This window comes from Thalassophryne amazonica, chromosome 2 (genome assembly GCF_902500255.1).
Source record: "Thalassophryne amazonica chromosome 2, fThaAma1.1, whole genome shotgun sequence".
Lineage (NCBI taxonomy): Eukaryota > Metazoa > Chordata > Actinopteri > Batrachoidiformes > Batrachoididae > Thalassophryne > Thalassophryne amazonica.
The window spans coordinates 85,932,868-85,957,579 of NC_047104.1; the positions used below are offsets into that span (position 1 = coordinate 85,932,868).

The 24,712-nt window shown below is 44.2% G+C and overlaps 2 protein-coding genes across 2 annotated transcripts in view; one reads left to right on the plus strand and one right to left on the minus strand.

Moving 5' to 3' along the window:
- immp1l (inner mitochondrial membrane peptidase subunit 1) overlaps nucleotides 1-8,765 on the minus strand; it is a 54,548-nt gene extending 45,783 nt beyond the window's left edge. Inside the window, exon 1 of the mRNA XM_034188689.1 lies at nucleotides 8,709-8,765. The gene's annotated coding sequence lies outside the window, so the exon portion shown is untranslated. The remainder of the gene's footprint in view (nucleotides 1-8,708) is intronic.
- A 40-nt stretch (nucleotides 8,766-8,805) lies between these two features.
- Nucleotides 8,806-24,712, plus strand: part of elp4 (elongator acetyltransferase complex subunit 4) — a 234,993-nt gene continuing 219,086 nt past the window's right edge. The window contains exon 1 of the mRNA XM_034188702.1: nucleotides 8,806-9,060. Within this exon, the coding sequence (XP_034044593.1) occupies nucleotides 8,883-9,060 (178 nt within the window). The 5' untranslated portion in view covers nucleotides 8,806-8,882. The remainder of the gene's footprint in view (nucleotides 9,061-24,712) is intronic.

Below are 24,712 nucleotides of genomic sequence, written 5' to 3' on the forward strand. Positions count from 1 at the left end.
TCTCAGCACAAAACAGTCACGTTAAGACATCAAATTTTCTTTTTGTAGCTGACCTCTTATGAACTGCATAAGGGACATCTCTCATCAAACTCCAGCAGTAATCTGCCATCATGTTACAGTTCCACCAACCTTGGTAACATTCTCCATCACTTTGATGTCCTGATGGAAACACTCACCCTGCTCCTCACGTATGTCGGCAAGGTTCTCGGGAAACTCGCTCAGGTTGCACTTCAGTGCTCATCCTACTCCCTAGTCATTGCAGGCTGATGACAAGCCCCTCCACCGTCTCTCTATAATTATCAGCTTTCTTATTGCCAAGGAAGTTTTCTCGGATCAGATCATTCAATTCGGACTGGCTATAGAGAAAAACATCATATATAGCGCATGAGGCACGGGATGCCTCATGCACTATATCCTCTTCTTCATCATCATAAGATGTGGATGAAGTAAACTCATCATCAATGTCTGGGAGCTTGGTGAAAATGGGTACGGTACGGGTATTTCATCACTGTGGAGAACCGGTCGTACCGCAGATGGCATGCCAGGGTACTGCAAGTGTTGTTTGTTTTTCTTATTAAATCCCTTGACGGTTATAAGGCAGAAGTAGCAGTCATCTGAGTGGTTTTTGGTTTCTTTCCAAACCATTGGTACACCAAATCTGAGCTTAGAATTCTTTACTTGAGATCAGGATCTCAGGTGTTTCAACACAAGTTCTGCAAACTTGGTGAGGAGTCCATTTTTGTCCTGGTCACCAAATGGTACTCCAAAATAATCAAGGTACACTCTATTGATCAAAGTATTAATGTTACATTTTTGAGATGGCAAAGTGAAGCAACCACACATATAACAGAAAATATCTGGGTCATTGCAGCACTTCCTTTGTTTGGAAGTGCTTCGTAGACATGTTAAACACACTTGGTATAAAGAAGAATCAGGGCAAAGCCTTCACAAAGTCTTCACTAAACTGTAAATTGCTGAACCTGTCACACAATAACAAGCATTCCTGTTAAGAAACTAATGCTGTTACAGTCAAACGTGGTTAAAATTGGCAACATGTCTTAATCTTACTACTTTGTCTGGAAACAGCTATTTTTCTAACTTCGTGGCTAGTTCACATATCAAGCACTGAAGCAAAAGCTGCCATCTTGCACACCTCTTCTGCACCATAAATGATATATGGCTCTTTCTTCACATTTTGTGAACCTGGTTTAAAAAATATGCTTCTGAAGCTGCTTTTGTGCATGAATAGTGGCATCCAAATCATGAGTGAATAAGCAACATTGTGTAATCCATCAATGTGGAACATGCTGATTGCAAAAAAATGTGATGTGATAGAGTAGATCTGAGCTCAGATTCAGACTCAGCACCCCAAAATTACCCTAAATCAGTTCTCAAAGTCCATGCAAGAAATTTTTTTTGACCAGTTTTAATTAGTTTTTTTTAAACCAACCTTTTTTTTTTAAGTTGCTTAGTGGCTCCATGACATTTTAACTGGCCCCTAGGTTTTGCAAATTAGGAGCCAGCTGGTCCAGAACTGAAAATTTATAAATCTAGGCCTGTATGAAGGAGACAGTAGATTTGAGTAATTTGCCTTTCTCAGCTTTAACAAACTGCTGATTTTCAAATAACTACTGCAGTGCCTGTTTTTTTTTCTTTGAAAAGATCCAAATGTCATCAAGGTATAGAAATACAAAAACATTTAAGACTCAGTGGAGTTACCATCTCCTCTGGCCATTCTAAAATTAAAGTTTGTCAGACCACTGAATCCCTCCAAAGGTAAATACATTGCCAGCAATAAAATTAGCTGTACATTTGTGATATACCACAGGAATAAAAATGCTTTATAATAAACAGGTTTTAGTACAAAGCAAATTTTGAAAAATTTTTGACCCATTGTTCTTGTGGCTTATTACCTTCCTTCCAGCACTAACAAAACATCATTCAGCACAGCACACAGAACACAACAGAAATTCAGCACAGTGATGATAATCTTGCATCCCCCGGATATAAGAAATCTACTGCTTCTCCCAGTTACACATGTAGCAGAAGTAGAATGAAGAAATCAAAACAGTGTGACCGGGAAAAGTCTGACATGTTTTGGCTGCTGCCATTATGTAGGACAATCAGATAGAGAGTGAGGAAAAACATGCATATGCAGGTGGAACACACACACACAAAAAAAGGAGGAAAACTGTGTTGCATGTGGAGGCTGCAATTAACCATGTCACTCTGAATAGTACTTCAGAATTATTGTATGGTAATATATTACAATTGAAAATTTGGTGAATTATGTGAAGAAAGTTCTCATGGCAACATTCCACCACTGAAGCCAGTGCTGCTTCTGAGACGCAAGCCAGTCAGCGCATAGGTCTCATATAGGATTTACACAATGCCCAGCGTAGTCTGTCATGATACATTCCCTTGGTTTGCTGTCAGCATGACTAAAGCTCAACAGTGCTGTCAAAACAGCAGGACTGCCTCCGCTGTGAGCATCTGTAAAGTGAGCAGTTTGTCGACCACTTACTCGAGAGGTTTACTGTATTCTGTAAACTTGTGCAACCTCTGGTCTCCCTCTGACACAAAAAACTCTCCTACAGCTGTTAGTGACCATGCTGCTGAATTATTTATGAAATAAAATTAATGGAAAATTGAAGACACTGGCTACTAGCAAACTTTAATTAGCCTCCAAATGTAAAAGTTGTTTTGAGCATCATTCAGTACAGACAGTTGTCACATTGCTTGTTACTGTAATTTACAGCAATTTGAAGGATTGAACTCTTTGATTTTGTGTTTGCCTCATTTATTTCAGATACAATGGTTGTCTGTTATGAAGCAAACTAAATATCATACCATAATTTGCAATGTTTCCCCGAGGGCAGACAGACATCGAACCGACACAAACACTGAAAGGAATCATGGTGTTTATGTGTTTCTTTTAATGACAGCAGTCAATATAACAACTGAACAATTATTCAAACTGTCCTGGCAGGGAGACTCTATAAAAGGCTGTTGGGTGCATGAAATTAAACACACCCTTTCCAGGTACCTCAATGGGTAAGAAGCTGGCCTGCCAACATGTGGACCTGGGTTCGAATCCCGCTTGGACTACCTGTCTGTGTCTTTGGACGAAACACTTAATATTCATTGTCTCAGTCCACCCAGCAGTAAAATGGGTACCAGCTAGGGCTGCACAGTATATCGCAAATTTACTGTCATTGCAATATCTACATGCGTGATATACATATTGTGAAAGACAAACTGAACTGTGATAAATAGCGTGTTTCCATGCAGTATGCTTTCATGCTATGCATACCAATATATCTGGCCAATCAGATGGACCCCTACTGCTTTAGCTGCCCGCCCCCATGTAGCAAGTGGCTGAGGTCGAAAGCACGTGGAGAACAGAGCTACATGAACAAAGTGATAGCGGAAGGGACAGAGACAAGCAAGGAAAATGTGGGAGAAGAAGAACTTGTGGCTAAAAAACAACATGTCTGTTATTTGGAAGTATATTGGTTACAATAAAGATGGTATGCGACAAACACAGGTACGCTGTAAGTCATGCCAAACAGTTGTAGCAACCAGCAGAGGCTGCACGACTAAGCTCTGTAGCCACTTACAGCACAACCACAAAGATACAGTGAGGAAAATAAGTATTTGAACACCCTGCGATTTTGCAAGTTCTCCCACTTAGAAATCATGGAGGGGTCTGAAATTTTCATCTTGGGTGCATCTCCACTGTGAGAGACATAATCCAAAAAAAAAAAAAAAAATCCGGAAATCACAATGTATGATTTTTTTAATAATTTATTTGCATGTTACTGCTGCAAATAAGTATTTCAACACCTGCCAATCAGCAGAAATTCTGGCCCTCAAAGACCTGTTAGTCCGCCTCTAAAAAGTCCACCTCCATTCCACTTATTATTCCAAATTAGAAGCACATATTTGAGGTCGTTAGCTGCATAAAGACACCTGTCCACCCCACACAATCAGTAAGACTCCAACTACTAACATGGCTAAGACCAAAGAGCTGTCCAAAGACACCAGCGACAAAATTGTAGACCTCACACAAGGCTGGAAAGGGCTACAGGGCAATTGCCAAGCAGCTCGGTGAATAAAGATCAACTGTTAGAGCAATTATTAGAAAATGGAAGAAGCTAAACATGACTGTCAGTCTCCCTCAGACTGGGGCTCCATGCAAGATCCCACATCGTGGCGTATCAATGATCCTAAGAAAGGTGAGGAATCAGCCCAGAACTGCACGGGAGGAGCTGGTCAATGACCTGAAGAGAGCTGGCACCACTGTTTCCAAGGTTACTGCGGGTAACCTTGGACAACGGATGAAATTTAGCTCTTGTGCTAACTCTGGCATATTTATGTTGAAGCTTTTGCTGACGCATTGATTAATATGCACTGTCCTAATTCAAATAAATAAATGAAATGAAATGAACTACACTAAGACGTCATGGGTTAAAATCATGCATGGCACGGAAGGTTCCCCTGGTTAAATCAGCACATGTCCAGGCCCGCCTTAAGTTTGCCCATGACCATTTGGATGATCCAAAGGAGTCATGGGAGAAAGTTATGTGGTCAGATGAGACCAAAATAGAACTTCTTGGTCTTAATTCCACTCGTGTTTGGAGGAAGAAGAATGCTGAGTAACATCCCAAAAACACCATCCCTACTGTGAAGCATGGGGGTGGAAGCATCATGCTTTGAGGGTGTTTTTTTGCACATGGGACAGGACGACTGCACTGTATTAAGGAGAGGACGACCGGGGCCATGTATTGCGAGATTTTGGTGAACAACCTCCTTCTCTCAGTTACAGCATTGAAGGTGGGTCGTGGATGGGTCTTCCAACATGACAACCCGAAGCACACAGCCAAGATAACTAAGGAGTGGCTCCGTAATTCCCAATAGAAAATCTTTGGAGGGAACTCAAACTCCGTGTTTCTCAGCGACAGCCCAGTAACCTGGCTGATCTAGAGAAGATCTGTGTGGAGGAATGGGCCAAAATTCCTGCTGCAGTGTGTGCAAACCTGGTGAAAAACTACAGGGAACGTTTGACCTTTGTAATTGCAAACAAAGGCTACTGTACCAAATATTAACATTGATTTTCACATGTGTTCAAATACTTATTTGCAGCAGTAACATGCAAATAAATTCTTAAAAAAAAAAAAAAAAACATACATTGTGATTTCCGGATTTTGTTTTTTTTTTTTTTGAGATTATGTCTCTCACAGTGGACATGCACCAAAGATGAAAATTTCAGGCCCCTCCATGATTTCTAAGTGGGAGAAGTTGCAAAATCGCAGGGTGTTCAAATTTGGGTGATTCTTAGACTACGGGCATTTATGTCCTTTGATCATATTGTATGAAAAACAGAAAAAAAAGGGGAAGTTTCACACTTTTATAGTTATCTACAGAACTGTACAAAACCGTAAATTATATTGTTATTTTCTGACTGTTTCAAAGTGGTTACATTCTGAACCGTACAAAGTCATACAAACTAATATTTTTGCGCTTCTGCAATTGACTGCCAACTGGGTAATAGCACCACACACTTATGGGGTCCCACCTACAGGGGGAACTGCTGGGGTCGGTTGCACTGGTGACAGTAAAAGTAGCGGGTCTCGATGGACCAGACCCATTCATAACAAACACCATGTTCGATCACAAGGATGCTCATAAATGTACATGGTACCAGAGCACTCTAGGCCGAAGATTGATGATCGATTTTGTGATCATATCATCTGATCTGATGCTGCATATTCTGGACACTCAGGTGAAGAGAGGAGCAGAGCTGTCAACTGATAACCATCTGGTGGAAAGTTGGATCAGAAGGTGGGGGAGGACTTTGGACAGACCTGGTAAGCACAAACAAATAATGCGGGTGAACTGGGAATGTCTGGAGGAGCCCACTGTCAGACAGATCTTCAACTCACACCACCACTGGAGCTTTTCTGTGGAGGTTGGGAGCATTGAACCAGAATGGGGAATGTTCAAAGCTTCCACTGCTGAAGCTACAGCAGAGACCTGTGGCCTGAAGGTCTTGGGTGCCTCAAAAGGCAGCAACCCATGAACACTGGTGGACAGGGAAGCATTCCTACTGAAGAAGGAAAATGGGGAACTATCCAAGCTTTATACAGTAAGGATGGGACTCTGTTGACCTCAACTGAGAAGGTAATCTCTGTACTCACAAAGTGAGGGCTGTGTTCGGGTCCTCTGTAGTAAGTTGCTCAAACTTTGGCAACTGGATGCACCCTCCACCAAACAAACATACACCAAAAATTTTGACCAAATTCCCTACGGTGACCTTGGCAGGGGTCATCAAAGTTCACACCACGTATGGCCTAAAACTGGAATTTGGTGAACTGGGAAGTTTTACACAGCTCTTACATGAAATGTATTCAATTCCCCAAAGTGCTTCTGTGATCTAAGTGTTATAGGAGGACAGTTCTTCAAAATAATCACTGATTTGGGTTGGGGGATTGAACGCATTGACTATAGGGGGTGCTTCAATTTGGCGAATTTCCAGAAATACTCATATTTGTGAAGGGTATTACTCAATATGCATTTAATCCCCCAGCAAGATTTTTATTGTATTAGAAAGGGCAATAATTACCCTCTTTAAAAAAAAAAAAAAAAAAATCAGTGGGGGATTGTAGATGTTGGCCACCAGGCGGCGCCAAAGTGGTCAAATTTGTGTTTTTCATACAACTTTGGCGCCCTGTGGTGGCCAATGCGTTTAATGAATAATCATAAACTGCATTTTTCAGAAGATTAACATGTATTGTGTTAATATCCATTGAAACATCTTTGGGGGTATCTCAATAAGCTCACAATGCACGTCTACAGTGTTGAGGTTTGGTCACCTTGAACACCAAATTACATGTGAATTTACGAAATGATGATGAATTATCCAGAACAATGCATGTGCATGATATAACAATGCCTGTGCTACACTACTAATGTAGGTATTTACTTGTGTATTCCACAAATACAGATTAGAAAGTTGAAAACATGAGATTTATGTTGCATAATGATCATCGGAAGCACAGCCGAGTGACAGGGATCTCTGTCCATTGCAAAGCAGCTATTTGTAGCTAGACTTGAGTAGCCCACTATCTGGGCTAAAAGCTTTCAAGATTGTTACTCACCATTTTATCTTCTTCATGTAGGGCCAATAATGCTTACGTCACCATGTGAAAAAATAGCAGATACTTGCATACTGGCATAGTATGTTGCTATGCTTTTTACTCTTTTAAAATCATTTTATTAGGAAATGGAGCAAGCCGCGGCCTCAACTTTATATAAATTTTGGGTCTTTTCGTGAAGCTTAGGGCTAGTGGCTGGCGATCACCTTAGTATTTCTTCTGTTTTTCTTGTTGCTTAATGCTGACAAATGATACTGTATTTGTTGTCTTTCTGATGCCTAATATGGGTGTGGTGTCTGTTTCTGTAATCCTCCTGTCCTCTGTACCGGCAACATTTCCTGTGTATTCGTTTTGTGAATTGTTTTGCAAATTGTGTCGTAGCATGGCCCAAGCAGAGGGTCACCCCTTTGAGTCTGGTCTGCTTGAGGTTTCTTCCTCAAATCAGAGGGAGTTTTTCTTTACCACTGTCGCCTGTGTGCTTGCTCTGGGGGTTGGTAAGGTTTGACCTCAGGTGAAGCACGTTGAGGCAGCTTTGTTGTGATTTGGCGCTATATAAATGAAAATAAACTGAAAAAAAAAGAAGGAAAATTCTAAAGACATGCTGATGGTGGGGGAGTGTGAACTGTTTTGTTTCCGCCCTGTGACAGACTGGCGGCCTGTCTCGGCTGTTCCCAGCCTTTCACCCAGTGACCGCTGGGATAGGCTCCAGCTGCCTTGTGACCCATAACAGGTGTAAGCAGGTGCAGAAAATGAATGCATGAATGAATGATTTCAACAAATATGCAGTTTTGAAATTACAAGGTCCCCCACGCCGACTTATTTTACCACAAAATACACACCAGAGAAAAGAAATTTTATAACAGTTGTTTATTAATTGGACCTTTTATTGTAGTATCTTGAATGTGATGTTATGATGACAAGTAACAGAACATTGTTGTGTGTGTGTGTGTGACTGGGGGCAGTGTTGTACGCTGTGCATGCTACTACACCCTATAATAATGTATATATTTGAATGTTACGAGGGGTATTTTATTTACAATACGTAGTGTCGCTACATGTTTTTATTTGTTAAGTGATGTTTAACATATTGGTTGTATTTATTTGTGATATTTGATGATTTTATATGTGTCATATTAATTCGTGGTCAGGGACTGCAGACGTAAATTAGCCTAAGGCTAAGTCTGGTGCAATGCAAAAAAAAAAATGGTGACATTTATGTTTTAATTGCACATGGTCCCTTTCAAATAAATTGAAATTCAAACTGAACATTTGAAATGTTTGTGGCTAAAGAACTGAAAACCATCACGACAACTTGCTGTATCATGGTCTGGTATGAATGCATCAAGCTGAGTCAGTTGTTGCTGAATAGTTTTGTGAGTTTTGTTTTTGAATGGAAACGGGAAAAGCAGAATTATCGAAGAATGCATGTCTAAGTAACTGCCAGAGTACAGTGAAATAAACACAAAACTGCTGCTGCGTTTTTTCTTAGCACAAAATAAAAAAACTCCGCCACGAAACACAAGTGTATAAAATTAACAATGTTTTACTCACCTACTGACTCTGGAGTCAATCCTCCAACCACACTTCTCATAACAAACGAAATTCCGCTTTGACAGCCCCGTAACAATCCCTGCCCTCATTGGTCGAGCACAAACAAACTGTGCTGTGATTGGACAAAATTAACCAAAACATTACCAGGCGTCATTTACCACATTGCTAACAGTTATGGCTGCTCCCATGCACAGTGCCGCTAAAGTTACAGGAGAACGTCCAGTCTTCACGGCTACAAGTTTCCAGAAGAAAACCAGGAGCAAGTTCATTTCCATACCTGGTACCAGACCGTCGGTGCACAACGGGCAGCTTATTGTGTCCACTGGTGTCACCTCCCTGGACTATTTGCTCGGTCAGTTCTTCACCTTACCGTTGGTATCTTCTCAAGTAGCATCACTTTCTGTGGCAGTGCAGCAAAATATTTCAATCATTTATCAAAGAGGAAGCGCACACGGCTTTTACAACGACCAGACGCTGCATGTTAAAGCAGTTTGGGACTGAAATTAATTAAGTTTGCCAGTTGACAGATTTGGTAATAAACAATTGTGACTATTTGTTGAGTATTGATCAGTAACTTACTGTGAATTATTCTATTTTTTCTGCCCTCATAATTGGAATGAATGAGTCCTAAAAGTGGCGTAGGTAGCTTGGTGTGTAAGTAGGTAAAACTACATTTTGTACATAAAGCACATATCAATATCATACACTGAACAAAAATCTAAACATTGCTCCCATTTTTATTATTATTTTATTATTTTATTTTTTCTATATACATACAAGACCCATTTCCCTCATATATTGTTCACAAATCTGTGTTAGTGAGCACTTCTCCTTTGCTAAAATAATCCATCCCACCTCACAGGTGTGGCATATCAAAATGCTGAGCACACCACATGATTATTGCACAGGTGTGCCTTGGGGTCGCTACAATAAAAGGGCACTCTGAAATGTTCAGTTGAGCTTTATTGGGGTGTTCAGAAAACCAGTCAGTATCTGGTGTGACCACCATTTGCCTCACGCAGTGCAACACATCTTCTTTGCATAAAGTTGATCAGGTTGTTGATTCTGGTCTGTGGAATGTTGGTCCACACCTCTTCAATAGCTGTGCGAAGTTGCTGGATATTGCAGTAACTAGAACACGCTGTCGTATACGCTCAACCAGAGCATCCCAAACATGCTCAATGGGTGACATGTGCAGTGAGTATGGTGGCCATGCAAGAAGTGGGATGTTTTCAGCTTCAAGGAATTGTGTACAGATCCTTGCAGCATGGGGCCATGCATTATCATGTTGCAACATGAGGTGATGGTCGTGGATGAATGGGGCAACAATGGGCCTCAGGATCTCCTCATGGGATCTAAGTAAATTCAAAATGTCATCAAGCATGGCGGCTTCTCCTGTCTCTCCCGCACTTTTCTGCTCTGGGTATTAAATGTTTAATTATTCCTCGGCCTCCTTTAGCAGTAATGGTACTTGTAATAAGTGTAGCTTATTCGTAGCTTTGGAGGCCAGGCTGGGCGAATTGGAGACTCTGCTCCTCACCTTGGAAAATCCTACAGCTAGCCAGGCCCCTGTAGTCAGTGCGGACCAAGGTAGCTTAGCCGCCGTTAGTTCCCCTCCGGCAGATCCCAAGCAGCCGGGAAAGCAGGCCGACTGGGTGACTGTGAGGAGGAAGTGTAGTTCTAAACAGAAGCCCCGTGTACACCACCAACCCGTTCACATCTCTAACCATTTTTCCCCACTCGGCGACACACCCGCCGAGGAACAAACTCTGGTTATTGGCGACTCTGTTTTGAGAAATGTGAAGTTAGTGACACCAGCAACCATAGTCAGTTGTCTTCCGGGGGCCAGAGCAGGCGACATTGAAGGAAATTTGAAACTGCTGGCTAAGGGTAATCGTAAATTTGGTAAGATTGTAATTCACGTCGGCAGTAATGACACCCGGTTACGCCAATCGGAGGTCACTAAAATTAACATTGAATCGGTGTGTAACTTTGCAAAAACAATGTTGGACTCTGTAGTTTTCTCTGGGCCCCTCCCCAATCGGACCGGGAGTGACATGTTTAGCCGCATGTTCTCCTTGAATTGCTGGCTGTCTGAGTGGTGTCCAAAAAATGAGGTGGGCTTCATAGATAATTGGCAAAGCTTCTGGGGAAAACCTGGTCTTGTTAGGAGAGACGGCATCCATCCCACTTTGGATGGAGCAGCTCTCATTTCTAGAAATCTGGCCAATTTTCTTAAATCCTCCAAACCGTGACTATCCAGGGTTGGGACCAGGAAGCAGAGTTGTAGTCTTACACACCTCTCTGCAGCTTCTCTCCCCCTGCCATCCCCTCATTACCCCATCCCTGTAGAGACGGTGCCTGCTCCCAGACCACCAATAACCAGTAAAAATCTATTTAAGCATAAAAATTCAAAAAGAAAAAATAATATAGCACGTTCAACTGCACCACAGACTAAAACAGTTAAATGTGGTCTATTAAACATTAGATCTCTCTCTTCTAAGTCCCTGTTAGTAAATGATATAATAATTGATCAACATATTGATTTATTCTGCCTTACAGAAACCTGGTTACAGCAGGATGAATATGTTAGTTTAAATGAGTCAACACCCCCGAGTCACACTAACTGCCAGAACGCTCGTAGCACGGGCCGAGGTGGAGGATTAGCAGCAATCTTCCATTCCAGCTTATTAATTATCTATCGTCCACCTGTTCGTTACTGTGAGTTTCTCTGTGAATTTTCAGACCTTTTTTCTGACTTAGTGCTTGGCTCAGATAAGATAATTATAGTGGGCGATTTTAACATCCACACAGATGCTGAGAATGACAGCCTCAGTACTGCATTTAATCTGTTATTAGACTCAATTGGCTTTGCTCAAAATGTAAATGAGTCCATCCACCACTTTAATCATATCTTAGATCTTGTTCTGACTTATGGTATGGAAATTGAAGACTTAACAGTATTCCCTGAAAACTCCCTTCTGTCTGATCATTTCTTAATAACATTTACATTTACTCTGATGGACTACCCAGCAGTGGGGAATAAGTTTCATTACACTAGAAGTCTTTCAGAAAGCACTGTAACTAGGTTTAAGGATATGATTCCTTCTTTATGTTCTCTAACGCCATATACCAACACAGGGCAGAGTAGCTACCTAAACTCTGTAAGTGAGATAGAGTATCTCGTCAATAGTTTTACATCCTCATTGAAGACAACTTTGGATGCTGTAGTTCCTCTGAAAAAGAGAGCCTTAAATCAGAAGTGCCTGACTCTGTGGTATAACTCACAAACTCGCAGCTTAAAGCAGATAACCCGTAAGTTGGAGAGGAAATGGCGTCTCACTAATTTAGAAGATCTTCACTTAGCCTGGAAAAAGAGTCTGTTGCTCTATAAAAAAGCCCTCCGTAAAGCTAGGACATCTTACTACTCATCACTAATTGAAGAAAATAAGAACAACCCCAGGTTTCTTTTCAGCACTGTAGCCAGGCTGACAAAGAGTCAGAGCTCTATTAAGCCGAGTATTCCTTTAACTTTAACTAGTAATGACTTCATGACTTTCTTTGCTAATAAAATTTTAACTATTAGAGAAAAAATTACTCATAACCATCCCAAAGACATATCGTTCTCTTTGGCTGCTTTCAGTGATGCCGGTATTTGGTTAGACTCTTTATCTCCGATTGTTCTGTCTGAGTTATTTTCATTAGTTACTTCATCCAAACCATCAACATGTCTATTAGACCCCATTCCTACCAGGCTGCTCAAGGAAGCCCTACCATTAATTAATGCTTCGATCTTAAATATGATCAGTCTATCTTTATTAGTTGGCTATGTACCACAGGCTTTTAAGGTGGCAGTAATTAAACCATTACTTAAAAAGCCATCACTTGACCCAGCTATCTTAGCTAATTATAGGCCAATCTCCAACCTTCCTTTTCTCTCAAAAATTCTTGAAAGGGTAGTTGTAAAACAGCTAACTGATCATCTGCAGAGGAATGGTCTATTTGAAGAGTTTCAGTCAGGTTTTAGAATTCATCATAGTACAGAAACAGCATTAGTGAAGGTTACAAATGATCTTCTTATGGCCTCAGACAGTGGACTCATTTCTGTGCTTGTTCTGTTAGACCTCAGTACTGCTTTTGATACTGTTGACCATAAAATTTTATTACAGAGATTAGAGCATGCCATAGGTATTAAAGGCACTGCGCTGCGGTGGTTTGAATCATATTTATCTAATAGATTACAATTGTTCATGTAAATGGGGAATCTTCTTCACAGACTAAGGTTAATTATGGAGTTCCACAAGGTTCTGTGCTAGGACCAATTTTATTCACTTTATACATGTTTCCCTTAGGCAGTATTATTAGACGGCATTGCTTAAATTTTCATTGTTACGCAGATGATACCCAGCTTTATCTATCCATGAAGCCAGAGGACACACACCAATTAGCTAAACTGCAGGATTGTCTTACAGACATAAAGACATGGATGACCTCTAATTTCCTGCTTTTAAACTCAGATAAAACTGAAGTTATTGTACTTGGCCCCACAAATCTTAGAAACATGGTGTCTAACCAGATCCTTACTCTGGATGGCATTACCCTGACCTCTAGTAATACTGTGAGAAATCTTGGAGTCATTTTTGATCAGGATATGTCATTCAATGCGCATATTAAACAAATATGTAGGACTGCTTTTTTGCATTTGCGCAATATCTCTAAAATTAGAAAGGTCTTGTCTCAGAGTGATGCTGAAAAACTAATTCATGCATTTATTTCCTCTAGGCTGGACTATTGTAATTCATTATTATCAGGTTGTCCTAAACGTTCCCTGAAAAGCCTTCAGTTAATTCAAAATGCTGCAGCTAGAGTACTGACAGGGACTAGAAGGAGAGAGCATATCTCACCCATATTGGCCTCTCTTCATTGGCTTCCTGTTAATTCTAGAATAGAATTTACAATTCTTCAGCTTACTTATAAGGTTTTGAATAATCAGGTCCCATCTTATCTTAGGGACCTCATAGTACCATATCACCCCAATAGAGTGCTTCGCTCTCAGACTGCAGGCTTACTTGTAGTTCCTAGGGTTTGTAAGAGTAGAATGGGAGGCAGAGCGTTGAGCTTTCAGGCTCCTCTCCTGTGGAACCAGCTCCCAGTTCAGATCAGGGAGACAGACACCCTCTCTACTTTTAAGATTAGGCTTAAAACTTTCCTTTTTGCTAAAGCTTATAGTTAGGGCTGGATCAGGTGACCCTGAACCATCCCTTAGTTATGCTGCTATAGACTTAGACTGCTGGGGGGTTCCCATGATGCACTGAGTGTTTCTTTCTCTTTTTGCTCTGTATGCACCACTCTGCATTTAATCATTAGTGATTGATCTCTGCTCTCTTCCACTGCATGTCTTTTTCCTGGTTCTCTCCCTCAGCCCCAACCAGTCCCAGCAGAAGACTGCCCCTCCCTGAGCCTGGTTCTGCTGGAGGTTTCTTCCTGTTAAAAGGGAGTTTTTCCTTCCCACTGTTGCCAAGTGCTTGCTCACAGGGGGTCGTTTTGACCGTTGGGGTTTTTCCGTAATTATTGTATGGCCTTGCCTTACAATATAAAGCGCCTTGGGGCAACTGTTTGTTGTGATTTGGCGCTATATAAATAAAATTGATTTGATTTGATTTGATTTATTAGAAAAGTATCTGACCTTATTATTTTTTTCAAAAACCATATGGATTTGAATCACGTGTGATTGCGTCAGACAAGCTTGAACCCTCGTGCGCAAGTGTGAGTTTTTCCACGCCTGTCGGTTGCGTCATTCGCCTGTGAGCAGGCTTTGAGTGAGGAGTGGTCAAGCCCCCTTGTTGTTGTTTCATTGCCAGGAAATGGCGGAATGATTTGGGCTTTTTTTCCATCAGAATTTTTTCAGAAACTGTTAGAGACTGGCAGCTGGAAACCATTAGAAAAATTTATCTGGCTTTCGGTGAAAATGTTACGGGCTTGGTAGAGAATAAGGAGTGTTACTTTCGCTTTAAGCACGGCCCCCAGCGGCTGTGGGGCGCGCCATGCTCCGAAGCCGCCATCGACATGCTGAACGACCATTTCATTTCTAAACGGATGGCTGTCTGGATCCGTGACCATCGTGTGCCATTTCTCTGGTTATCACAAGAGCTGGACATCAACCATTTTCCAGTAGATTTCACTTTTAACAAGAGATTTTGTCATGGAAAGCTGAGCGGAGGCTTCGCGCGTCATGATGGATTCGCTACTGGAGCGAGACAAAACCACCTCCGTTTTAGTCTCACAGGACGGCTTTGAGATGGCGTTCAGACAGCTGTCGGTGGTTTTTCCATCGAGTGATTATCCGAGAAATTGTGGATGTGCCTGGACATGCCAGAACATGTCCTGTGAGGCTTCATCACTGCGTTGCTTTGCACCATGCGGCACCGCCACGATGCGCGAAGCCTCCGTTCCTCTTTCCATGACAAAAACTCCTGTAACAGTGTAATGTGCCGTTCATTTCCAAACTGGACGCTGTATTTTATCCGGGACGTTGTCTGACTAGCACAGGAATTGTGAAAAGACGTGGACATCAGCACTTTTTCGGCACATTGAGACAGATGTGCGGAGGAAATTATATAGGCTTTGAAGGATTACGTCAAAACTACTTCACACATTCTCACCAAATGTTCACCACGCACATATATTCGACATGGAAGACTCCAGTAAATTTTGGAGGTGATCTGGATCTTGATTCAGATTCATATTCTGGATCAAGATTTTCCTTCATATACTCTTTGAAGGATTTGACTTCACGCATTCTCACCAAGTTTGCACCACAGATAGATATTAGGGCGTGGAAGACTCTACTGCATTTTGATCCGGATCAGCAAGGGTGCAATTTAGAACTAGAAATTGGGTGGAGAAAGTGCAAGGCCCGCAGGACTTAAGCCCATAGGCTGGGGGTCTGGGGGCTGCTTTAGGCCCCCAGAAGCCACCGGTTTCTAGATAAGCCCAGATGCATTCTGAGCATCCAGAACAGTAATTTTAATGTTTTGAGAAGACCATAAAGTGGACACCATTTGACTTATGCAATTTGAAACTGTGGATACAAGTACTTTATTCTGAGTAGCCAGCATTGATTTTATTAACATCCTGGTGTAAATAAGGTATCACCATATGTGTAGAACTCAAAAAGAATGATACGTTGAGTTCTCATTGAAAAAACAACTGCTATGTGGTAAAATGTATTCATACGAGGTTATTAGAAAACTAACCGGCAGTTTTATAAAAAAAAAAAAAACTATATGGATTTGAATCACGTGCGATTACACCAGACATGCTTGAACCCTCGTGCGCATGTGTGAGTTTTTTCACGTGTGTCGGTGACGTCATCCGCCTGTGGGCAGGCTTTGAGTGAGCACTGGTCCAGCCTTCTCAGCTGAAATCCTTTGTCTGAGATGCTGCTGAAGACGACGCGCATTGCTTTATCAAAATTTTTTCAGGAACGGTGAAGGATATCCGAGTGGACACTATTCCAGAAATTCAGCTGGTACTCGGTGAAAATTTTAACGGCTGATGAGAGGTTGTGGAGTTTCTTTCGCTTTAAGGACAGCTCACAAAGCGGATCGGCGCGGAGCGTCCGTCTGGCTCTTTCGAGCTGAAAACATCCTAATTTAAAGGAGATTTTGTAATGAAAGAACGTGCGGGCAAATTCGCCGAGTCGGTTCCGTGACGACGCCGCAAATCCGTCTGCGCCGCGACAGGAAAAACACCTCCGTGTTGAAAACCATTTGTAAAATTCAGGCGGCTTTTGATGGCTTTCAACAAGTGAGTATCTGAGAAATTGTTTAACAGCTGGGCATGTTCCAACTTGTCAGTTAAGGTTTCCAATGGAGGTGTTTTTCCTGTCGTGACCCCCGCGGTCGGGTCTGGCCCGACATGCGAATCTGCCCGCACTTTCTTTCATTACAAAATCTCCTTTAACAGTGGAATGTCCGCATAAACTCCTCATGCCGACTTCTTCTGAAACTTCTCTGTTCTCTGACGACAACCTGGGTGAACAGAGCCTGAAATGTGGAAGTTTTCAGCTTGAAACAGCGAGACTACGCTGCCTCGGAGTGCAGATCGCCGTCAGGCGCCGTGGGCCGTCCTTAAAATGACACTTACACACCAAAATCTCTCATCAGCCGTTAAAATTTTTACCGAAAACCAGCTGAATTTATCGAATGGTGTCCACTCAGTTGTGCCTTACAGTTTTGAAAAAATTTTGATCAGACAAAGCAGCAGTCTCTGAGCCATTCCAAAACAATGAAAAAAATCGACGAGAGGGTGGGCCACTCCTCACTCAAAGACTGCCCATAGGCGAATGACGCAACCGACAGGCGTGAAAAAACTCTCGCATACCCACAAGGGTTCAAGCATGGCTGATGTAATCACACGTGATTCAAATCCATATAGTATTTGAAAAAAATAATAAGGTCGGATACTTTTCTAATAGACCTCGTAAATATGAAAGAACAGGCTCTTAATAATTATTAACTATCGCATACTGTATTTTTTTTTCTCAAGATTTGTTTTTGCATAAGTTTGAAAAAACAACACATCATAAGTTTAGGATAAATTACTTATCATGAGTTTTTTGCCTCTGCGAAAAAAAAAAGTCAGAGGCAAAAACTCGGGTCTCGGAGGAGTTCGGGGAGGCCATGGAGGAGGACTGTCGGTCGGCCTCGAAGAGATTCTGGTAAACCGTCCGACACCTCGGGAGGCGGAAGCAGCTCTCCACCAGCACTGTTTACGGTGCAGGTGTGGAGCTGTTGACCCTGACTCGGGATGTTGTCGGGCGGTGGAAGGAATACTTCGAGGATCTCCTCAATCCCATCGTCACCTCTTCCGAAGAGGAAGCAGAGACTGGGGACTCAGAGGCTGACTCATCCATTACCCAGGCTGAACCACCTCGGTGGCAAGGCTCCTGGAGTGGATGAAATCTGTCCTGAGTACCTTAAATCTCTGGATGTTGTGGGACTGTCTTGGCTGACACTCCTCTGCAACATCGCGTGGTGATCGAGGACAGTGCCTCTGGATTGGTAGACCGGGGTGGTGGTCCCTTTGTTTAAGAAGGGGGACCGGAGGGTGTGTTCCAACTATAGGGGGATCACACTCCTCAGCCGCCCTGGTAAGGTCTATTCCAGAGTACTGGAGAGGAGAATTCGACCGATGGTCGAACCTTGGATTCAGGAGGAGCAGTGTGGTTTTTGTCCTGGTCGTAGCACACTGGACCAGCTCTACACGCTCCATCGTGTGCTTGAGGGTTCATGGGAGTTCACACAGCCAGTCCACATGTGTTTTGTGGATCTGGAGAAGTTCGACCGTGTCCCTCGGGGCACCCTGTGGGGGGTGCTCCGGGAGTACGGGGTCCAAGGTCCTTTGCTAAGGGCTATCTGGTCCCTGTACGACCACAGCAGGAGCTTGGTTCGCATTGCTGGTAGTAAGTCAAACCTGTTTCCAGTGTACGTTGGCCTCTGCCAGGGCTGCCCTTCGTCACCGGTTCTGTTCATTATTTTTATGGACAGAATTTCTCAGCGCAGCCAGGGTGTAGAGGGGGTCTGGTTTGGGAACCACAGAATCTCGTCTCTGCTGTTTGCAGATGATGTGGTTCTGTTGGCTTCGTCAAATCAGGACCTTCAGTGTGCACTGGGGCGGTTTTCAGCCGAGTGTGAAGCATCCGGGATGAAAATCAGCACCTCCAAATCCTAGGCCATGGTTCTCGACCGGAAAAAGGTGCTTTGCCCTCTTCAGGTCGGTGGAGTGTCCTTGCCTCAAGTGGAGGAGTTTAAGTATCTCGGGTTCTTGTTCACGAGTGAGGGACGGATGGAGCGTGAGATCGATAGACGGATCGGTGCAGCATCTGCAGTAATGCGGTCGCTGTATTGGACCATCGTGGTGAAGAGAGAGCTGAGTAGGGGGGCAAAGCTCTCGATTTACTGATCGATCTACGTTCCGATCCTCACCTATGGTCATGAGATTTGGCTCATGACTGTAAGAACGAGATCGCGAGTACAAGCGGCCGAGATGAGTTTCCTCCGCAGGGTGGCTGTGCGCTCCCTTAGAGATAGGGTGAGGAGCTCGGTCACTCGGGTGGAGCTCGGAGTCAAGCCGCTGCTCCTCCACGTCGATAGGAGTCAGTTGAAGTGGCTCGGGCATCTTTTCCGGATGCCCCCTGGACGCCTCGCTGGAGGGGTGTTCCGGGCATGTCCCATTGGGAGGAGGCCCCGGGGAAGACCTAGGACATGCTGGAGGGACTACATCTCTCGGCTGGCTTGGGAACGCCTTGGGGTTCCCCCGGAGGAGCTGGGGGAGGTGTGTGTGGATCAGGAGATCTGTGCAGCTTTGCTTGAGCTGCTGCCCCCGCGACCCGACTTCGGATAAAGCGGAAGAAAATGGATGGATGGATGGATACTTATCATGAATTTAATTTTCGAAGTGGCACTAATGACAATACTCATTCTGAACAGAATTTTGCTTGCATAGACTGATTTTGAAGATCAAGCAATAATTGCAGATGGGCTTTCTGAGGTCCCAGAGAGCTTTTCTGATTTCCTTTTCTAACTTTCAGAATTTAGTAAATTAGCATATGGTCCATTGATACTTGTACATTGATGTGTAGACACTAGTCTCTAGAGGCAACTATTTTTGGTTTCAAATCTGGGCAAATGCAGTCCCAGAAAATTCGGAATGTCACAAACAAGAAACAGGTGTTGTAAACAAGTTAATGCTGCTAAAAATACAAACTTGCAGAAAGAAAGATACTATTCTGAGATGGTTTTGCACATAAGACTGACATGGTTTGCACATTAGACTGGCATTGCATGTTTCAAGTACACACATATATGTCAGAGGGTGTGGGGGGGGACATACCATATTCTGCCTCCCCTGGTTGCAAAGGTGGGGGGGACATGTCCCCCCTAGCCCCCACCAAATTGCGCCATGCGGATCAGGATTGGCGAATGTCAGAAATCTCTGCTTTTGCTTTGAGAATATTTCTGACTAAATCCTGTGTAGAACTACAGTCCTCTTTCTGTTCAGGCTCCTGTAACAATGTGGCCACAAATAATTGGACTTGTCACTGCTGAGTGTTTCATGGCCTTGTGTGTCTAGAGTTTTTCTTTTTTTTAATTGTTGCACATCTTTAGTCAGATTCGGTTGACTGGGCTACTCTCTGGGACTTTCTGAAAATTTGTGGGATCTCGAGCAAGTTGCTCTGTGTTTTACTCAGCCTTTACATGAGTGCTGTTTGGAGCAGAGGCAGAAACTTTTTTTATCCTCAGTGAATTCTGGCATTTGTCAGGGATTTGTTTAGAATCCTACCCTGTTCATTGCTTGCTTGGACTGGGAGTTGAAGAAACTCTAAAAGAGACCTTTAAGAAACACTGTTAGTTTGTTCACATGTCTTTCATTTGACTTTGACCCACATCAAAGCCATTTACAGAGAAACGGTACTGTCCTTTCCTTCCTGTCAAACAAGGCACATTTGGAAGAGACACGAGACAAGAGACAAAGTTTGAACAAAGTTGTACTTGATTTTTCTGGCATAGAGTGGAAGGAAAATTTCTGCATGACATGCCAATCATGTATAAAGTTGTGACATTAAATGGACACATTTGTGTCACTTAAAGACATTTCCTATAATCAACTTGCAGTTCTATTTTATAAACTGGGAAGCTCTGTGTCCACCTAAACATTTGCATGGCTAATGGCCTGTAATATTTTCCTATCTGGCAGATTAGCATAATATTAAACCACCTGTTTTAATCCAAGTAAAACTTTGGCCACTTCATTCTGATTGACACTGTTGGATGAGGTATTTCTGTTAGAATATGGAACTATTGTAATTATTGTCAGAGGGACAGTACCTCTGGATTGGTAAACTGGGTTTATGGTCCCCATCATTAAAAGTGGAGAACGGAGAATGTGTTCCAGTTATAGAGGAATCACACTTCTCAGTCTCCCTGGAAGGTCTATGCCAGGGTACTAGAAAGGAGACTTCAGCACTTTGTCGAACCTCAGATTCATGAAGAACAATGCATGTTCTGTCCTGGTCGTTGAAGGGGGAACCAGATCTTTACCCTCACAGGGATATTGGAGGGGTCTTGAGAGTATGACAAAACAGTTGAAGTGTTTTGTGAACTTGGAAAAAGCGTATGATCGGGTCCCTCGGGGTATCCTCTGGGGCGTGCTGCAGGAGAATGGGGTCCCAAATTCATTGCAATGTGCGATCCGATCTCCATATGACCCAAGTAAGAGCTGTGTCCACATTATTGGCATTACATCAGACCTGTCTCTGATGGGAGTTGGACTCCACCAGGGCTGCCTCTTGTCACTAGTCCTGTATGTGATGTTCATGAACAGGATTTGAAGGCACAGTCAGGGATTGGAGGGTGTCCAGTTTAGTAACCTCAGAGTTGTATCTCTGGTTTTTGCAGATGATGTGGTTCTGTTGGCTTCATCAGGCAGTGAACTCTGATGTGCACTGAGCAGTTTTGAGGAACCGTGTGATGCGGCTGGGATGAGAATCAGCACCTCCAAAACTGAGACCGTGGTCCTCTGTTGGAAAACTGTGGATTGTCCCCTCTGGGTCAGGAGAGAGTTACTGCCCCAAGTGGAGGAGTTTAAGTATCTTGGGGTCTTGTTCATGAGTGGGGGTAAATTGGAGTGTAAGATCGATAGATGGATTGGGGTGGTGTTAGAAATTTTACGAATGTTGTATCAGTCTGTCGTGGTAAAGAAGGAGCTGAGCCAGAAGGCAAAGCTCTTAATTTACCACTCAAGTTGCGCTCCTATCCTCGTGGTCTATGGTCATGAGCTTTAGATAATGTCTGAAAGAATAAGATCATGGATATAAGCGGCAGAAATGAGATTCCTCTGTTGGGTATCTGGGCTTATACCCACGTCACACATAGCCAGAATCATGCCAGAATGGCGTCAGAATGATGAATCTTCACACATCCGAAAGTGTCGGGTTTCAGTTCCAAAATGTTCTGACAGCCATCTGTGAGAGTCCACAAAGTTGGTCAGAATTGGCCGGTGGCCCCATGTGTGATGCACATGTTCAAAACCCTCCAAGCTCCATCGAGATGGGACACCTATTCGACAGTGGCCCATGTGTAATCTGAGCACCATCTGACTGCAATTTACATATTCTGATGGCGGCAAAATGGGATCCGAAATGATTTGAGCGTATTCGAGGGAACCTCGAGATGGATCTGGCACGGCAAAGCCTGCTGGTATGACCTGCACGTGCCACATATAATAATGCCCCCCCCCCCCCCCCGGCGTGCAAAGGAACTGTTGAAATGTATGTGGCACACTTCATCATGGTAATAATTATAAATTATTATCATGTACAGTGAATGTGAACAGCAGCTATCAAACCAAAAGCACGTGCGCACATTACCGCAAATCTGAACATGCTGTTATATCCACAGTAGATGTTACGGTACAGATATTTGTCCATTCCTTCCCAGGGGTGACATAAATAATGTGAACTATTGTCTCCATCATATCGTTATATAAGACGGGCAGTAACGCCTCTTCGTGGTGCGCAGTAACACGTCGGACTCGGAGCTGAACATATCTCACCTCTGAAATATATGATCACCTTCTAACACTGTAGGAGATATGACGTGAAACTGTTGTGCCAGGCTGTGACAGCATTAATAGACATGAATCTCACCTTCAACAGCGGTCTAGGAGTGTTTCACTGCACGAACGTGGAACGGGGACCACAGCCGTGTGGTTATAATCCTCTCACCCGGCTGCTGTGTGTTGCAAAAATAAATCCCATGTGATAATCCAACCATCGCGGTGTCCAGAGTTGCATTGTACTGCTGAAGTGAGCCAAAACACAAAAAAGAAATTAAAGTTCCCTAGACTCCCCCTCGAACTGCCATCTTATCATGGTGGGGAAGTTTGCGTACCTGGATGATCCTAGGATCTATGTTGTTTGGGGCTTTGTGCCCCTGGTAGGGTCTCCCTTGGCCAACACGTACTAGGGGACGGGTCAGACTAAGGGCAGTTCAGAAGCTCCCATGACTATAATATCAAGGACCGAGACATCGTCTGGTACGGTTGAGCCGGGGCCCCACCCTAGAGCAAGGCCTGGGGTTGGACCTTAGCCCACGGGGCCCGGGCGGGCCCAGCCTGAAAGAGCGATGTGTGCCTGCCCTCCTGTGGGTTCACCACCTGCGGAGGGGGCAATGGGGGTCGGGTGCAGAGAGGACTGGGTGGTGGTTGAGGGCAGGTGGCCCGGCGGCCCAGTCCGCGCTCGCAGCCTCTGGCTGTCGGGACGTGGAATGTCACCTCACTGGGGGAGAAGGATCCTGAGCTTGTGAGAGAGGTTGAGAGGTACTGAATAGAGATAGTCGGGCTCACCTCCACGCACAGCTTGGGCTCTGGTACCCAACTCCTGGAGAGGGGCTGGGCACTCCACTTTTCTGGCGTTGCACACAGGGAGAGGCGGTGGGTGGGGGTAGCATTGCTCATTGCTCACCAGCTCAGTCACCATGTGTTGGAGTTCACCCCAGTGAACAATGGGTCGTGTCCCTACACCATTGGGATGGGGACAGGTCTCTCACTGTTGTCTCGGCCTACGGCCCTAGCGGCAGTGCAGAGTACCCGACCTTCTTGGAGTCCCTGGGAGGGGTACTAGATAGTGCTCTGACTGGGGACTCCATTGTTTTCCTGGGGGACTTCAACACCCATGTGGGCGGCAACAGTGAGACCTGGAGGGGGTGATCAGGAAGCACGGCCTTCCCGATCTGAACCTGAGTGGTGTTTAGTTGTTGGACTTCTGTGCTAACCACAGTTTGTCCATCACGAACACCATCCTTGAGCACAAGGGTGTCCATAAGTGCATGTGGCACCAGGACACCCTGAGCCGGAGGTCGATGATCGACTTTGTAGTCGTATCATCTGACCTTTGGCCACGTGTCTCAGACACTCGGGTGAAGAGAGGGGCTGAGCTGTCGAACCAATCACCACCTGGTAGTGAGTTGGATCCGCTGGGAGGGGAGGAAGCCGGTCAGACCTGGCAGGCCCAAATGTATCATGAGGGCCTGCTGGAAATGACTGGCGGAACCCTCTGTCAGCAAGGTCTTCAACCCCTACCTCCGGGAGAGCTTCTCCCAGATCCAGGCCAGGTTGGAGACATTTAGTCCGAGTGGACCATGTTCTCCACCATTGTCGATGCGGCCGCTCATAGCTGTGGTCACAGGGTCTCTGGTGCCTGTCGCGGTGGCAATCCCTGAACCCAGTGGTGGACGCTGGAAGTAAGGGATGCCGTCAAGCTGAAGAAGGAGTCCTACTTGTCTTTGTTGGCAGGTGGGACTCCGGAGGCAGCTGACAGGTGCCGGCAGGCCAAGCATGCTGCAGCCTGTGCGGTCACAGAGGCAAAAACATGGGTCTTGTTGTGAAAGTGTAGGTACACGGACCCACAACAGGGGGCGCTAATGAACGGACAATGGAGGAAGTCAAATCACAAAGCTTTACTGTTGTGAACACGCACAACAAACACAACAGATTACAATTATAGTGGTAAGCCGAATTCCAATGGTGTCGTGTGGGCAGGCTCGACGATAGGAGACGTCTGTCCGAGTCGAACCGGAACCACCCGATTTCCTCTGCCACCGAACCCCGGGAATACTGGAGCCGCCAAGTCCCGAACTCCCAGGTGGCCACTGCCTCCGCTCGTCGGATCCGGTACTGCTGGCAAGGAACAGAAACAGTCAGGTGTGGGTGCGGCCTCACCCAGCAACACACGGGGTGGAAACACCACCTCCACCTCTACTCAAAATAGTACTGTAGGATTGGAATGTGAGTACTTATCCTACTTCGTCCAATACGGTCTTCAGCTGACCTAAGCACAAGCAACACAGTATTAATTCTCAGAATAATACAACTGGCTGAGTTCGTTACCTCCTTAGTAGAGCGATATCTCGGCAATGAGGTGGAGATGCCGTCCTGCTGAT